General features: G+C 46.5%; 1 protein-coding gene across 2 annotated transcripts in view; it reads left to right on the forward strand.

Annotated features, from left to right (window-relative positions):
* Positions 1-13,059, forward strand: part of LOC147730750 (uncharacterized) — a 1,432,305-nt gene that overhangs the window by 1,353,824 nt on the left and 65,422 nt on the right. For both annotated transcript variants that reach the window (XM_086955559.1, XM_086955560.1), the window contains one exon: positions 10,288-10,372. In XM_086955559.1, coding sequence (XP_086811685.1) covers positions 10,288-10,372 — 85 coding nt within the window. The remainder of the gene's footprint in view (positions 1-10,287; positions 10,373-13,059) is intronic.

The following is a 13,059-nucleotide window of genomic DNA, read 5'->3' on the forward strand; positions in this document are numbered from 1 at the left end:
TGAGAGACACTATCCTGAAAACCAAAACCACACTCACATAATCAGGGAGTTGTTCACCAATGTGCCCCAGGTGATTTGCTGCAGTTGATTCCTGCTCTCGGCTTCATTATCTTCGCCTACTGACCCCATGGCCATCTCATGCACAGTAACCTATTTAGAAAAAAATCACTGAAAGGTCAGATAGACTTGGATTTCCTAAATAAAATCTCCACAAACCAAAGACTAGAATCATAAGAAAATAGATTATCCTGAGAATGAAGCTGAAGGAGAGTTGTGGAAAAGCATTCAATCAATCAATCAAATAATTTGTAAAGCGCACTACATACCCCCAAGGGTTTCAAGGCGCTAATGGTGGGGAAAGGGGGGGTGCTGTTGCTACTGGTCGACCAGCCAGGTCTTGAGTTGTCTCCTGAAGGTTAGAAGGTCTTTGGTTTGTCGTAGGATGAGGGGGAGGGTGCTCCAGGTCTTGGCGGCGTAGTGGGAGAAGGATTTGCCTCCGGCTGTGGTTCTACGGATGCGTGAGACAATAGCCAGGGAGAGGTCTGCGGAGCGGAGTTTCCTGTTGGGTATGTAGAAGTAGAGTCGACTGTTGACATAGGCTGGGCCGGTCTTGTGGAGTGCCTTGTGTGCGAGGATCAGTAGTTTGAAGGAGATTCTTTTGTCAACAGAGAGCCAGTGCAGGCTCCTCAGATGGGGGGTAATGTGGTTGCGGCGCGGGACGTCGAGGATCAGACACGCAGAGGCATTCTGGATTCTTTGCAGTCTGTTGATGAGCTTGGTCGGGGCTCCGGCGTAGAGGGCGTTTCCGTAGTTGAGTCTGCTGCTGACTATGGCCTGTGTGGCCTGTGTGACTGTTTTCCTTGTGTCTGTCGGGATCTATCTGTAGATCTTGCGGAGCATACGGAGGGTGTTGAAGCAGGTGGAGGAGACAGCATTGACTTGTTTGGTCATGGTGAGTTTCGAGTCGAGGATGACTCCAAGGTTGTGTGCTTGGTTGGTGGGTGCGGGGGTGTCCCCAGTGATGCGGGCCACCAGGAGCCGTCCCATGCTGAGGGGTTGGGCCCGAGGATGAAGATCTCTGTTTTGTCTGTGTTTAGCTTAAGGCGGCTATCCTCAATCCAGTTGGCGACGGCCTTCATTCCCTGGTGGAGGTTGGATTTGGCGGTGAGGGGGTCCTTGGTGAGGGAGAGGATCAGTTGCGTGTCGTCGGCGTAGGAGATTATGTTGAGGTTGTGATGTCGGGTGATGCGTGCGAGAGACGCCATGCAGACATTGTACAGCGCCGGGCTGTGGTAGGATCCCGGCGGGATGCTGCAGATGATCTCAGAGGCTTCGGATCGGAACGGGGGAGGCGGACTCTCTGGGTTCTGCCAAAGAGGAAGGAGGAGGTCTAGTCCAGGGCCTTGTCTCGGATCCCTGCATCGTGGAGTCGTGCGCATAGTGTGTGGTGGCAGACGGTGTCGAAGGCGGTGGAGAAGTCCAGAAGGATGGGGGCGTTGTCCAGTAGGATCCTGATGTCGTCTGTGGCGGCGATGAGGGCGGTCTTGGTGCTGTGGTTGCTGTGGAATCCTGACTGGGAGGGGTCCAGGATGCTGTTGTTTTCGAGGTAGCGGGTGAGCTCTGTTGACTATCTTCTCGATGACCTTAGCTGGAAACGGAAGCAGGGAGATGGGCCGAAAGTTTTTCAGTTTTCTCGGGTCCACCTTGGGTTTCTTCAGTAGGGCGTTGATCTCGGCGTGTTTCCAGCTTTCCGGGAAGGTCGCGGTCTGAAAGGAGAGGTTGATGATTTTGCGTAGGTGGTGTGCGATGGAGCTGCTGGCTTTGTTGAAGATGTGGTGTGGAAAAGGGTCAGACGGCGATCCGGAGTGGATTGTGCCCATGGTCTTGATTGTGTCTTCGATGCTCACGTTGGCCCAGGTAGTCAGGGGGTTGTAGTCGGTGGCGTGTGGTGGTTCCGGCGTGTTGGGGCCTGTTAGGGTCATCCGTGGGTTGAAGCTATTGTAGATGTCGGCGATCATGCGGTGGAAGAAGGTGGCGAGGGAGTTCCTTCACGACGTTGAAGAGCTCCTTGCTGTTGTGTGCGTTGTTGTTGAGGCGGTCTTTGAAGGAGGTTCTCTTGGCGGTCCTGATGAGGTGGTGGTGGTGGTTGCGGATGGAGTCTTTGTGGGCTGCGCGGCTGCCCAGCGACTTCTCACTGTGCCATATGTTCTCCAACTTCCGGCAGGTGCGCTTTGACGCTAGGAGTTCCGGAGTGAACCAGTTGGCTCTCTTGTTGGTGTCTTTGAAGGTTTGTTTTTTCAGTGGGGCTAAGGAGTTGGCGCAGTCGTCCATCCATTGTCTGAGGGTACACGCACCATCATTGGGGTTGAAGGGGTTGGTCGGTGGGTTGAGTGTGAGGTTTGTCTGTAGAGTTACTTTGGTGATTTTGCCCCAGCGGCGACGGGGAATCTGTAGGGTGCGGTGATATGCAACGGGTTTCTGGAAGGTGAAGCGGATGCAGTGGTGGTCGGTCCAGGTGGGTTCAGAGATGTGGCTCAAGGAGACTTGTAGGCTAGAGGAGAAGATGGCATTGAGCGTGTGTCCGGCGTTGTGGGTCGGTGTCGTGTTGAGCTGTTCCCGTCCGAGGTTGGCGAGGTTGTCTATCAGGGTGGAGGAGTTGCTGTCGTTGTTGTTCTCCAGATGGAAGTTAAGGTCTCCGAGGAGGATGTAGTTGTGGAGGTCAATGCGTGCGTGCTGATGAAGTCGGCGATGGTATCGCAGAATTGTGGTCGAGGTCCGGGTGGTCAATAAACATTTCCAGTCAACCTACTTCTAAGAAATGTAATGGACTTTAAAATATTTATTTACTTATGCATTGCTAAATAGCACAGATATTACCCAAAGGTGCTAAAGTGATTTACAGGAGAAATATTTTGTTACATGACAATACAGCCAGTGGCGCCGCTAGGGAAAAGTAGTAGTGGGAAGTGAGGTGGGGATTAAAATAAATAAATAAAATGAAAGCTCACTTACCTGAGTATGGCCGCCACCTCTCCTCTGTCCTCCCTCTGTTCCTGACTCCCAGCAGCACACAGCTCCTAGACTCCCCTGAGCCAATCACGGTGCTGCTGTCACCACCATGACAGCAGCATCGAAATTGGTCTGAGCGGCCTGGTTCAGCGCTCAGACAGGGAGTGGGAGCCTGTGCATGTTCTCCACCCAGCTGTGCAATACAGCCAGAGGGAGAAATGCAAGTGCTCATGTCTGTTTGGCCTCCCCAAGACGGCCGGCCAAACCGCCATGCATACTTAAGTGCACCAACCACTCCTCCCCCTGCCTGTCACATAGACCAACCCCACCCGCCCTAACCTGGCTGGGGTACTAAAAATAAAATTATTAATAACGGAACATTATTAACGTGTTATTATCATTTTATTTTTCCTTTTGCACTCAGTGGGGCGACTATAGCGGAGGAGCTGCCACTGAATAGAGCTTTAAGTAATTACAAGTTTGAGTGGAGATTATTACATAAAATAGAATGTGTAAAAGCTGTAAGAAGGTTAAGGTAGTCTGCAGAGTGCACAAAAGGTATATATGTCCATAAAAAGGTGACAGTAATATATAGTCTTATAAAAGTTCTGGAAGTATAGAGGTCTGTGTCAGGAGTTGATTACAGTGTTTTAGATAAAATACAGTTGGAAGAGAAGGACTTTCAGGTCAGTTTTGAAAGTCGTAAGCGAGGTAGTTTTTTTTTTCCTGCAAATAGTGATAGTGACAATTACAGCATCACAATAAGCTGTACAGTCTTTTCTGATTATACCCCTCCCTTGTATACAAAACAAATAGGAGACATATCCATATCCCATGTGTAAGACAACATATCTTGTCGGAAGGTAACCAAAGCCTTGTGGTCATGACCCAACATATCAATTGAAAAGTGTGTTTGATACAGCTCAAATGTCAATACAGTGGCATGCATTTTTATAATTAACAAGAACTTATAAAAACCTTTCTATCCAAACCAACCCTAACCCACCTCCTCCCACTCCTGGTCCATCTATTCCTGGCAGTGCCACCACCTGCGGGGAATCTCCGGTAGGTCTCAAACTATAGGGTATGTGAGACAAAATGATGTCACCTGTGTCCGCTGGAAGGCCTTTAGCTCAAGAATACCTGGGGATTCATGCACCTTATTGGGACCCTGCCCCCTGTGTTGGGGCTAAGTGAAGTGTTTCTAGTCCGATCAGCATGGCTTCCCATTCCAGAGCTATAGGGTGCTTTTGTAGCCCTTTCTCTCCCTCCCTCCGAAGAGCTGCTCCCTCCGCCCGACCCCACTGTACTAAGTCCGCCTGCCACACGGTCGCCGCAGGGGACCTGGGGGACTTCCATCTCATTGTTATGGTCCTAATGGCTAAAATGAGTGCAAGGTCCAGGAATTTCAGCCTGGCTTTTTGCTTCCTTGATCATCTACGTAGTCCCGCAAGGCAGGGTAAGGCCTCATCAGGGACCGGTAGTTGAGTCACAGTGATGAGGGCTGGGCGAATCGCAGTCCAATAGCTCCGTAATCGAGGACAAGACCACATCATATGGATAAAATCTGCTTCATCACCTCCACAACAAAGGCAACAGTAAGGGGAATCCAGAAACATACAATTTATTTTCTTGGGGTAAGATATGATCAATGAAGCACCATCGTTTGAACAAATTTAAGTCTGGCATTACGTAATACTCTTTTGGGATGTTCTAGTATGGTCTGCCTTGCCTTGTCCGTAATTTCAGTGTCAGAGTCCTCTGCCCAACGTGTTCTAAGGGTCATGAGCAGAATCGCTGCGTGTGTTTGAATCCCTGTATAGAGCCAGTGCACTAGGTGGCCTCCCCGTCCCATGTAATATAAGAGATGTACTAATTCATGTTGTGTGGGTGTGGTTCGTTGCGGTGCCCATGTGGTCCTAATATAGTGTGTCACTGTGGCATGTAGCAAATATAGGCGTGGTGGGGCTCCAGTAATCTGCACGAAGGATTTGTGGTTCAACAGAGTATCATCCACAAAAAACGATCCCAATTCTTCTTCCCCACTATCCGTCCACCCCGTAGTCTAGTGCGGTGAGTCTACCCTCTGGTGTGGGGATGCCCAATAAAGGAATGTTTGCCGCATAAGGTGGTACCACCGACGTATACGAAAAGGCTTTCCTCCAGCAATTCAAGGCAGTTTTTAGCAAGGGGGGACAATCCGGGGGGGTCCGGGCCTTGGGCAACAACAAAGAATGGAGTTCCCCTCGATCTAATCTCTCCAGCGTGAAGCCGATTTCGTGCAAAGTCCTACCCGTGGTCCAAAAGGAAAGCCACTGGAGCTGACTAGCATAGTAATGTCCTCGAAAATCAGGGACTCCCAGATCACCTGCCGTCGTCTCCAGCTGGAGTTTCCGAAGGCTAATCCGTCTCCGGCCAGTTCCCGAGATCAGAGTGATCAAGATAGTGTTCAGTGCGTTAAAAATAGATTGAGGGAGATTCACTGGTATGATCACAAAATAATATAGGAGGCGAGGGAGCATGACCATTTTTGAAATGGCGATTCTGCCCATTACCGACAGAGGCAGAAAAGTCCAGAACCCCACACTGTTTCGGAGCCTCGTTATTGCACTCAGAATGTTACCATCAATCTGATATTCAGGTGTCCTATACACTTGTATACCCAGGTACTTAAAGGTGGTGGGGGCAACAGGGATAGAGTACGTGCCAAATCGTATGTGAGTTAAATGTGGCATCTCTCGGAAGAAGAAACAGGTCGATTTTACGGGGTTTATCGCTAGACCTGACAGTTTCTCAAATGTGTCAAATATGGCAAGTAGTGGATTGTTGTCTGCTTGTCGGCCCAACAGTTATGTAACAAACAAATGAAACAAAGGAAGGTGCGTACGCCAAGAGAAATTAAACAGTAATGTAACAAACAAATGAAACAAATGAAGGAAACAAATGTCGGCCCAACACCACAGTGCAGTTCTTAGTCTGGGGAGGTCTCCAGCAAGCCCACGCCCGCCTAGGCTCCAGGCACCCCCCGATGGCTGTGCAGCTCTCCCAATGCGGCCCCAGGTCTCCGTCGTCACCCGCAGCAGTCGCAATCAGGATTAGTCTGGGCACAGTCCAATCATCACTGCCCGTGCCCATGTCCCACAGTGGCAATCTGTGCCGAGCCTCCTTCTGCGTGGGCGCCGTACAGTCTTCCGCCCACCGCGCCTCAGTTGCGCAGTCTCGTGAAGCCACCGGTAAGCCCGGGAGATACAGGCCCACTCGGCTCCGCTCCCCACAGCGGTCACCAGCCGGCTCCAGCAGCGGGCACTAGCATGTCCAGGTCCGTCTCTCCCCGGCGACTCCACGCCCACTCGTCCGGGCACTCCTGCGAGAGCCGCCACAGGCCCGACTTGAAGCAGGCCCTACCTGCGGTGATGGGCCTCGCGCAGGCCTGCACTCTACCGCAGGTCCGGACCAGGCTCCACTCAGGATCTCCAACAATCGCGGTCACTATGCTGCTATCTGCCAGACAGCATCCGGTTACGATCGGCCTCGCCGCTGCCCACAGCTGCATCCAGCAGTCCGCATATGTGGCCTCACCATGGGAGCCCCATTCACAGCCTCCAGCCTCCAGGAAGCGGCTCCACGAGTGCGAGAAACAATCCTAGGACATCTAAGCATATGTGTGAACAATCAGGTCAGACCAGTGATCAAGAAGGAATAATCAAAAAATTAACAAATTTTTATAAAAAGTATATTTTTAATCAATATAATTAAAAATCATATTGTGAATGACCAAAAAGGCCAAACCATATGATGGGTATTAAAAATTCATTAGTTACATACAATTCTAATAAACAAATAGCATAAAACTCATATTCAATACAGTGAAATTTATCGACAAAAACATATATATAATAACATGGGTATTGAAAAAAAGCATAAAAACTCGACGCGCGTTTCGGCAGAGGACCGCCTTCTTCAGGAGACACAGATTAAATCAACAATGGAGAATCTATCCATGCAGTAAGATAACGGAAGGTGAAATCTTCATATATTTTTGATGAACATATGATTATAGATTAATAGGATTCCTGATGTCTATGTTAATATTCTAAACGTTGTTAACGGTCGTATAATCGAGCGATGTCTCGGACAGGGGCAGTCAGCTCATTCCTGTTCAAGGTATGTACTATTAAGATCCCACACGTAATCTCACAGCTGAATATTCCCAGATGGAGAATGCGAAATATGGTGTCAAAGGGTTAATCTTTAGAAAAACGTTGATTGCAGTTTTGCTGGTATTTCATGCCAGATGAAAGGCAATATGAACTTATTTTAGAATAGCATAGCAGTATGTAGTATCACGCTTATAGCAAGTCGACTGATGATGGCGCCTTGTTGTAGAAATTAAAAGAGGCTCGTGAATCAAATGGTAGAGGGCGAACAGCAAGATGGTGCTGCTCCGACGTTCGTGGTGTGGGGACCCGTCCTCCACGCAAATAGAAGATCCACGAGTGTCACCCCCACCTTCACTATAGCTCCCGGTCTCGCCCTCCCGTGTCCTCAGGCGGGCCTCTCCCCGGCTCGCCACTACAGGGCATTCAGCAGGGCCAGTACGATCACCCAGAGAGCACAGGGTTATCAGCTTTATTTTCCCCACTCCCGTGCAGGTGCTGGTGGGACCGCGCCGACAGGGTGAATACCCCCGGGAGGATCCGGAGCTCTATTGGGCTACAACCTCCACCTTGGCTGGCTATCCACGCCTCCGTAAGCGAGGTAGTTGTGCGGATATTTGAAGATAGTGAATTCCAAATTCTAGCTGAGCTTCCTGAGAAGTATTGTGCCATCTGTCGTTCTCTTTTAAAGGATAGAGGTTCAAGGAGCATTGCCTCTGCATTGAGCAATGGTCTGGGGCCGCCTGCAGTGGTGTAAAAAAAGGCCCCTGCAGTGTGGGTGGGCCAAGCTCCAGAGGGCCCCTCAGGGCCGTAAGCTGGCTGAGAGCTGTCAGGTAAGTCATGAAGGGTGCCCCTCCATGCACTTTGCAGGGGGCCCCTTCAAGTTTAGTTACGCCACTTGCCGCCTGACAGCTTGAGTGTGTCCGCCAGGTAACAGCAAGTTTATGTATAATTCAACAATTCAGCAAAATGTCCTAATCCAGGCTTCACCAAGGTTCTCCATGTTTATAAACAGGAATTACTGGATAAATGTCAGTAAACTGATACCAGATGGCTGCATTTAATGATGATGCTGATCCTGCGCTCCTACTAAAGTTCTGCATAAATTACTCTACCTACTACCACCAAACTTACCATACAATACCAGGCCCATATCAACAACAGAGCGGCTGAATCATGAGGCGATTAGATCTATATATGTTGTTAATGAAATACTAAACCAACCTAAATAAATAAGACCAGCTTATCATTTTAGAGAGTTTATTCATTCATAACATGAAAATCAGGTTATTGGAACTTTATTAATCAAGTATTAGAAAATGTCATTGAAGAAAAGTTTATTCAGCATTTATAAAGAGAGCTTGATTCAAGAAATATTGTTCATTAACAGAAATAAGTGAAAATGAGCATTTCCAAACCCTAACTAATTCCCTGTCTCTACCCTCATCGCCTTAAAACAAAGTCTTTAAAAGTCTCCTTTCCTAAGCGTAGGAAAAAAAGTCTGCTCCTTGAGCCAATTCTTATACCCTAAAACTAAGGCTAAACTAACTATTTTCACATTCCAACAGCTGAATTCTGGCTCCCCATTGGCTGAGCCAGCTCATGGCACAGTAAATTGTGACCACCTCAAGTCCGGGCTTTTACACTAACCCATTGTTCATGCACAGAGTCCTGGCGACACTTCCTTTGGCTGCTACATTTTGTAGCAAAGATGTTCATGTAGTGCACAAAAATGCCACGACTCACATTCCTGGCCTTGAGCCTGTCTGTTCTGAGCTTTCCGTGGCACAATAGCAAACCTCTCCACTGGGTCGCCTTTGGCAGTTCTTTTCAAAACATTTCACAATAAAAGTTTATAGGCTTCTCATCTTTTTCAAAATAAGTTTTCTCTTGTGGCTTTACATCAGCAGGCCTCTTTTCAGAAAGCGACAATTTTCTGTGCCACTTTTTCTTGCGTCACTTTTTAGAATGCATTATTTTTCTGCGGCCAACTCTATGCTTCTTTTGAAAAACTATTATTTAAACAAACATAAAACATCAATTAGTTAAAGAATTGACATTTGTTCTGTTACCCACCCCCTTTGCTAAATGTTAACCCATTAACTATGTTACCTAGCAAAAGCACATTTAAGCAGCATATATTACCTTTGATGTACCAATCCGATCTGGAACTGCATTTATCACAGAAAAGACAAGACAAAAGCACATTTAAAAGCACATGCTATTATTTTTGATAGCAGCAGTTAGTATACGACAAAGGACAATAGACAATCATTATTGTATTATTTCTTTTGCATTTTGCACAAATAAGCATAATGTTAGTCCCATGTGTTTATGTTGCGCAGTTTATTCTAGGTTGATTTAATAACATGCAGCAAACACATTAGTTTTATTAAACATTATGGAAGTCTGACTTCACAAGCCTGAACAAAATATTGTTCATTAACCCGCTTCATCAATGTTAATGTGTAATCTTTGATTGAAAGTGAAAATACTGTTGCATTTGCTTTGTTATCGGAGGTAATTTGGCGTCCTGGATGGCAAGGAGTCCACAGATGTTGAGTAATATTTTCAGTTATTGTATAGAGGTGACCAATTAGTAGATCTGGTTCTCTGGTCTTTGATCAAGGTGCATGCATTTGTGTAGCGGTATAGTACGTACATATGACACACAGTATGTATTTGTGCAGAAATCCTTATCAGGATGGAGTGGTTGTGTGGGATGGCAACTGAAGCCATGTAAGCATGCCAAGGATAAGCTACTACAGCAGACTGTTTGGGGGGTCCTTGTAGTAAAACCAAAAGCTTCTTAGAACAGAGCAGTCCAACGTTAAATCGACACAGTGTGATCTCGGACACATTTTCTAGTTGAGCTTCATTTGATTTCACTATTGTAGATTTACAGGAAAGCAGACGTGGGTCCAGCCGTCCTCTGCCTGATCCGGAGACCGCTGTCTCCAAAGTACCATTGCCTCGCCCTTTAGTAGCAGGGGCCAAGTTTAAAACCTGCTATTTTACATGTGATATATATTTGTTATGCATGAAGGTGTGCAAGTAGCATGTGTCTTATCCAATTAAAAAGTATCATAGCTCAAGACATGTAATGCTTCTCTGCTTCCAGCTACCGTGCCGGAGCCACAGCTGATAGAGAAACGAAAGCCCAGGAGTCTTGATGTCTTTCAAAGGTTATCGGCCCCCAGAAGACGGTGAGCATCGCCATGTTTCAACATATTTAATATGAACAAGTAATCGTGGGAAGGTTGCCTTCCTATGTACACCTGCCTTCCTTCCTGTTAACAGCAGGGAGGCTGTAGCAATCAAAGACTAGTGTATTCGGAAACCAAGTTGGGTGCGGTTGAGCTTTATATGAGGGTGGTTTGGAGGCAAGGAAGAACTAGCAGGCCCAGCCCTTTTCTTCTCACCGCACTGTATTGTAGCATCAGTTATTGAACTGTTGTGCAAATAGGAGCTTGCCTCCTTAGTTCTATTTGTATGATTTTACTCAGGTTTATGGCTTACCCGTTGGGATGTTTTGCACGCAACCTATTGCTATGAAGCTAATAAGACACTAATCTTGGTGCATGTGATGGGCGACATTATATTCTTTTGTGAGGCAAATTTTGCACAGTTCATAATTTTTGCACTTTGTCACCGGCAGTTTTTTCCCAGTTGCACATCTCCCATGAGAAGAGGTTTCTCTCTACAAAATGAGAATATTTTTAAGGTAGCAAAACGCAATGCCGCCAGATTGGACCTGCGCAGTGTGATTCGCACCAATTGCTTATTTTAGAACATAATTTCATACTGATAAATACATGTAAAACGTTTCTCTTCTGCTTTACATTTTGCAGAGCTTTTCTTTGCTCAGTGCCATTGTGGAGAACACATGCTACATAAATTATTCAAAATTCACGATCTTCACTCGAATGTCCAACCTGCCTAGTTTTTGTAAAGATTCCCGTGGACCTTAATGGAGGTTTCGAAACAAAATAAAAAAGTATTTTCATATTCATTCAAGGCAGTCAAAAATTATATTTTGCACTGTAAGCATACGAACACCAGTTCCTAAAGCCAGTGTAAAGGACGTTCTAGTGTTGCCAACTTTGTAAAGATGGACTTTTTACACTGGTTGCTGGTGGTAACTTTTAAAGTCAACTACCACTAGCTTGTGCGTGGCCATTAATGATTCAGCTTGTGCTGTGTCATCAGGCCCCCCTGCATCTTGAATATTGCTGTCATTTACTACCCCCAGCAGTAGGGGGCGTTTTCTTTGCTTGTTTTAGGGCTCATGGTACTCCTGCTGCATACCTGGAATCTACGTTAAGGGGTGTTTGTGTGGAAGTGTGACAAGTTACCTTGGTTGTCTTTATATTGCTCAGATTTGAGGCTAATACAAAAGAAATGTTGCTTCCCATTTCGAAACTATGTTCCTGCATTTATTATTTTCTTCCTGTAGACTAACCTGGCCGGCAATAGGCGTGGCTCAGGTATGGAATAATGAGCCAGCTGCAATGCAAAATGCGCACCCTCTCTCAAGCCACATGCACAGTAAGATAAGTCAATACTCAAAGAAAGTAATAAAACGGGAGAAAATTAGGAAAGGTGGTAAGACGGTTATATTTTGGAATTATTCACCACACTTTCGGAACCTGCCAATCCCATTCTGTTCCAATGATTTACCGACTGTGATTTAAGGGGGTTATCTGGTGGCTAAAAGCCAATGCTGGGTGTCATTGATCCTAGCGGTCAGGGAACCCAGGTGTGGGTGAGGGCCAACAACTCACACACTTATCAATATGTGCGTGTAAGGTGGCATATAAAAATTAAGGTCACACGCGCCTCCAAACTTATGTGGCGTGATAGTCCATCCTTTCAAAACTATGCGTGAGGACGGATTGTAAATTGTGCAATTATACCAAGCATAAAAAGACATACATCAACCAACGTACAGTAAGACCAACAAACAAGTAACATGTAGGGTTTTTGACTTATGGCCTGTCTTTCTCATATTAGATGTCTTTAAGGCATCAGGGGGCAGAGGAGGAATTGTCCTCAAAAAGAACATATTCTGCCAAAAAGAAATGAAAAAAGCGGTCAAGCGTTTGTAATGAACGCGCGAATCAGCGGCGTCATCGTGGATCGTACATCCTTGGCGCTGTAACATAATGCAGTTAGCTTACTTACAGTTCAGTTGTTGAAAGGACGGCAAAATACCTATGGCCGTGCCCGCTGCCCCGCTACAGTGATCTCTGTTTGCCGTGTCTGTTAAGACCGGCGTCCGTTTCCGGGGTGGGCGTGGCAGGTTCGAGATCACGTGACGGGTTGTCATGGTGATCATTGCTACGAGGGCTACAGTGCGGGGGAAGGTTTTGAAAACGCCTACTTCGATTTGTCATTCGGCATTAATAATAACAATAACAGAGGTTTAAAACAATACATGAGAGGTAAGATTACAAAGGCGGTGTATATTTTACCGCAGTTAGACGGTCATCACAGATTGTGGGACTTATAACCATGAAAGTTCAAAGCTCATTATTACAGTGAAAAATAAAGGAGCGTGGGGCATTAACCTCATCTTGCTCACAGGCAGTCACGAATGTAGCAGGTTGCATTAATATGGTAGAAATAAAGGAACCAGGGGCGTTTTTCTCAAAGGCAATCACAGAGCACGGTGGAGTATCGGCTCAGTTAGGTTGAAGAATACATGTCTTGCCCAAGCGAGAAAAGCAGGAATAGGAGTTTCGTGCTAATCTCAAACGCTGAATAACAGGGGCTTGGGGCTGTTTTGAATCTACCCTTATAGAAGGAATTTATAAGAAGAATTATTACAACAATGGGGCCGTAATAGTAAAGGAATATTCACAAAGAAATTTTTACCACACTGAGGCCCATG

The sequence above is a fragment of the Lissotriton vulgaris genome, chromosome 2_1 (assembly GCF_964263255.1).
Source record: "Lissotriton vulgaris chromosome 2_1, aLisVul1.2, whole genome shotgun sequence".
In the NCBI taxonomy this organism is placed as follows: domain Eukaryota; kingdom Metazoa; phylum Chordata; class Amphibia; order Caudata; family Salamandridae; genus Lissotriton; species Lissotriton vulgaris.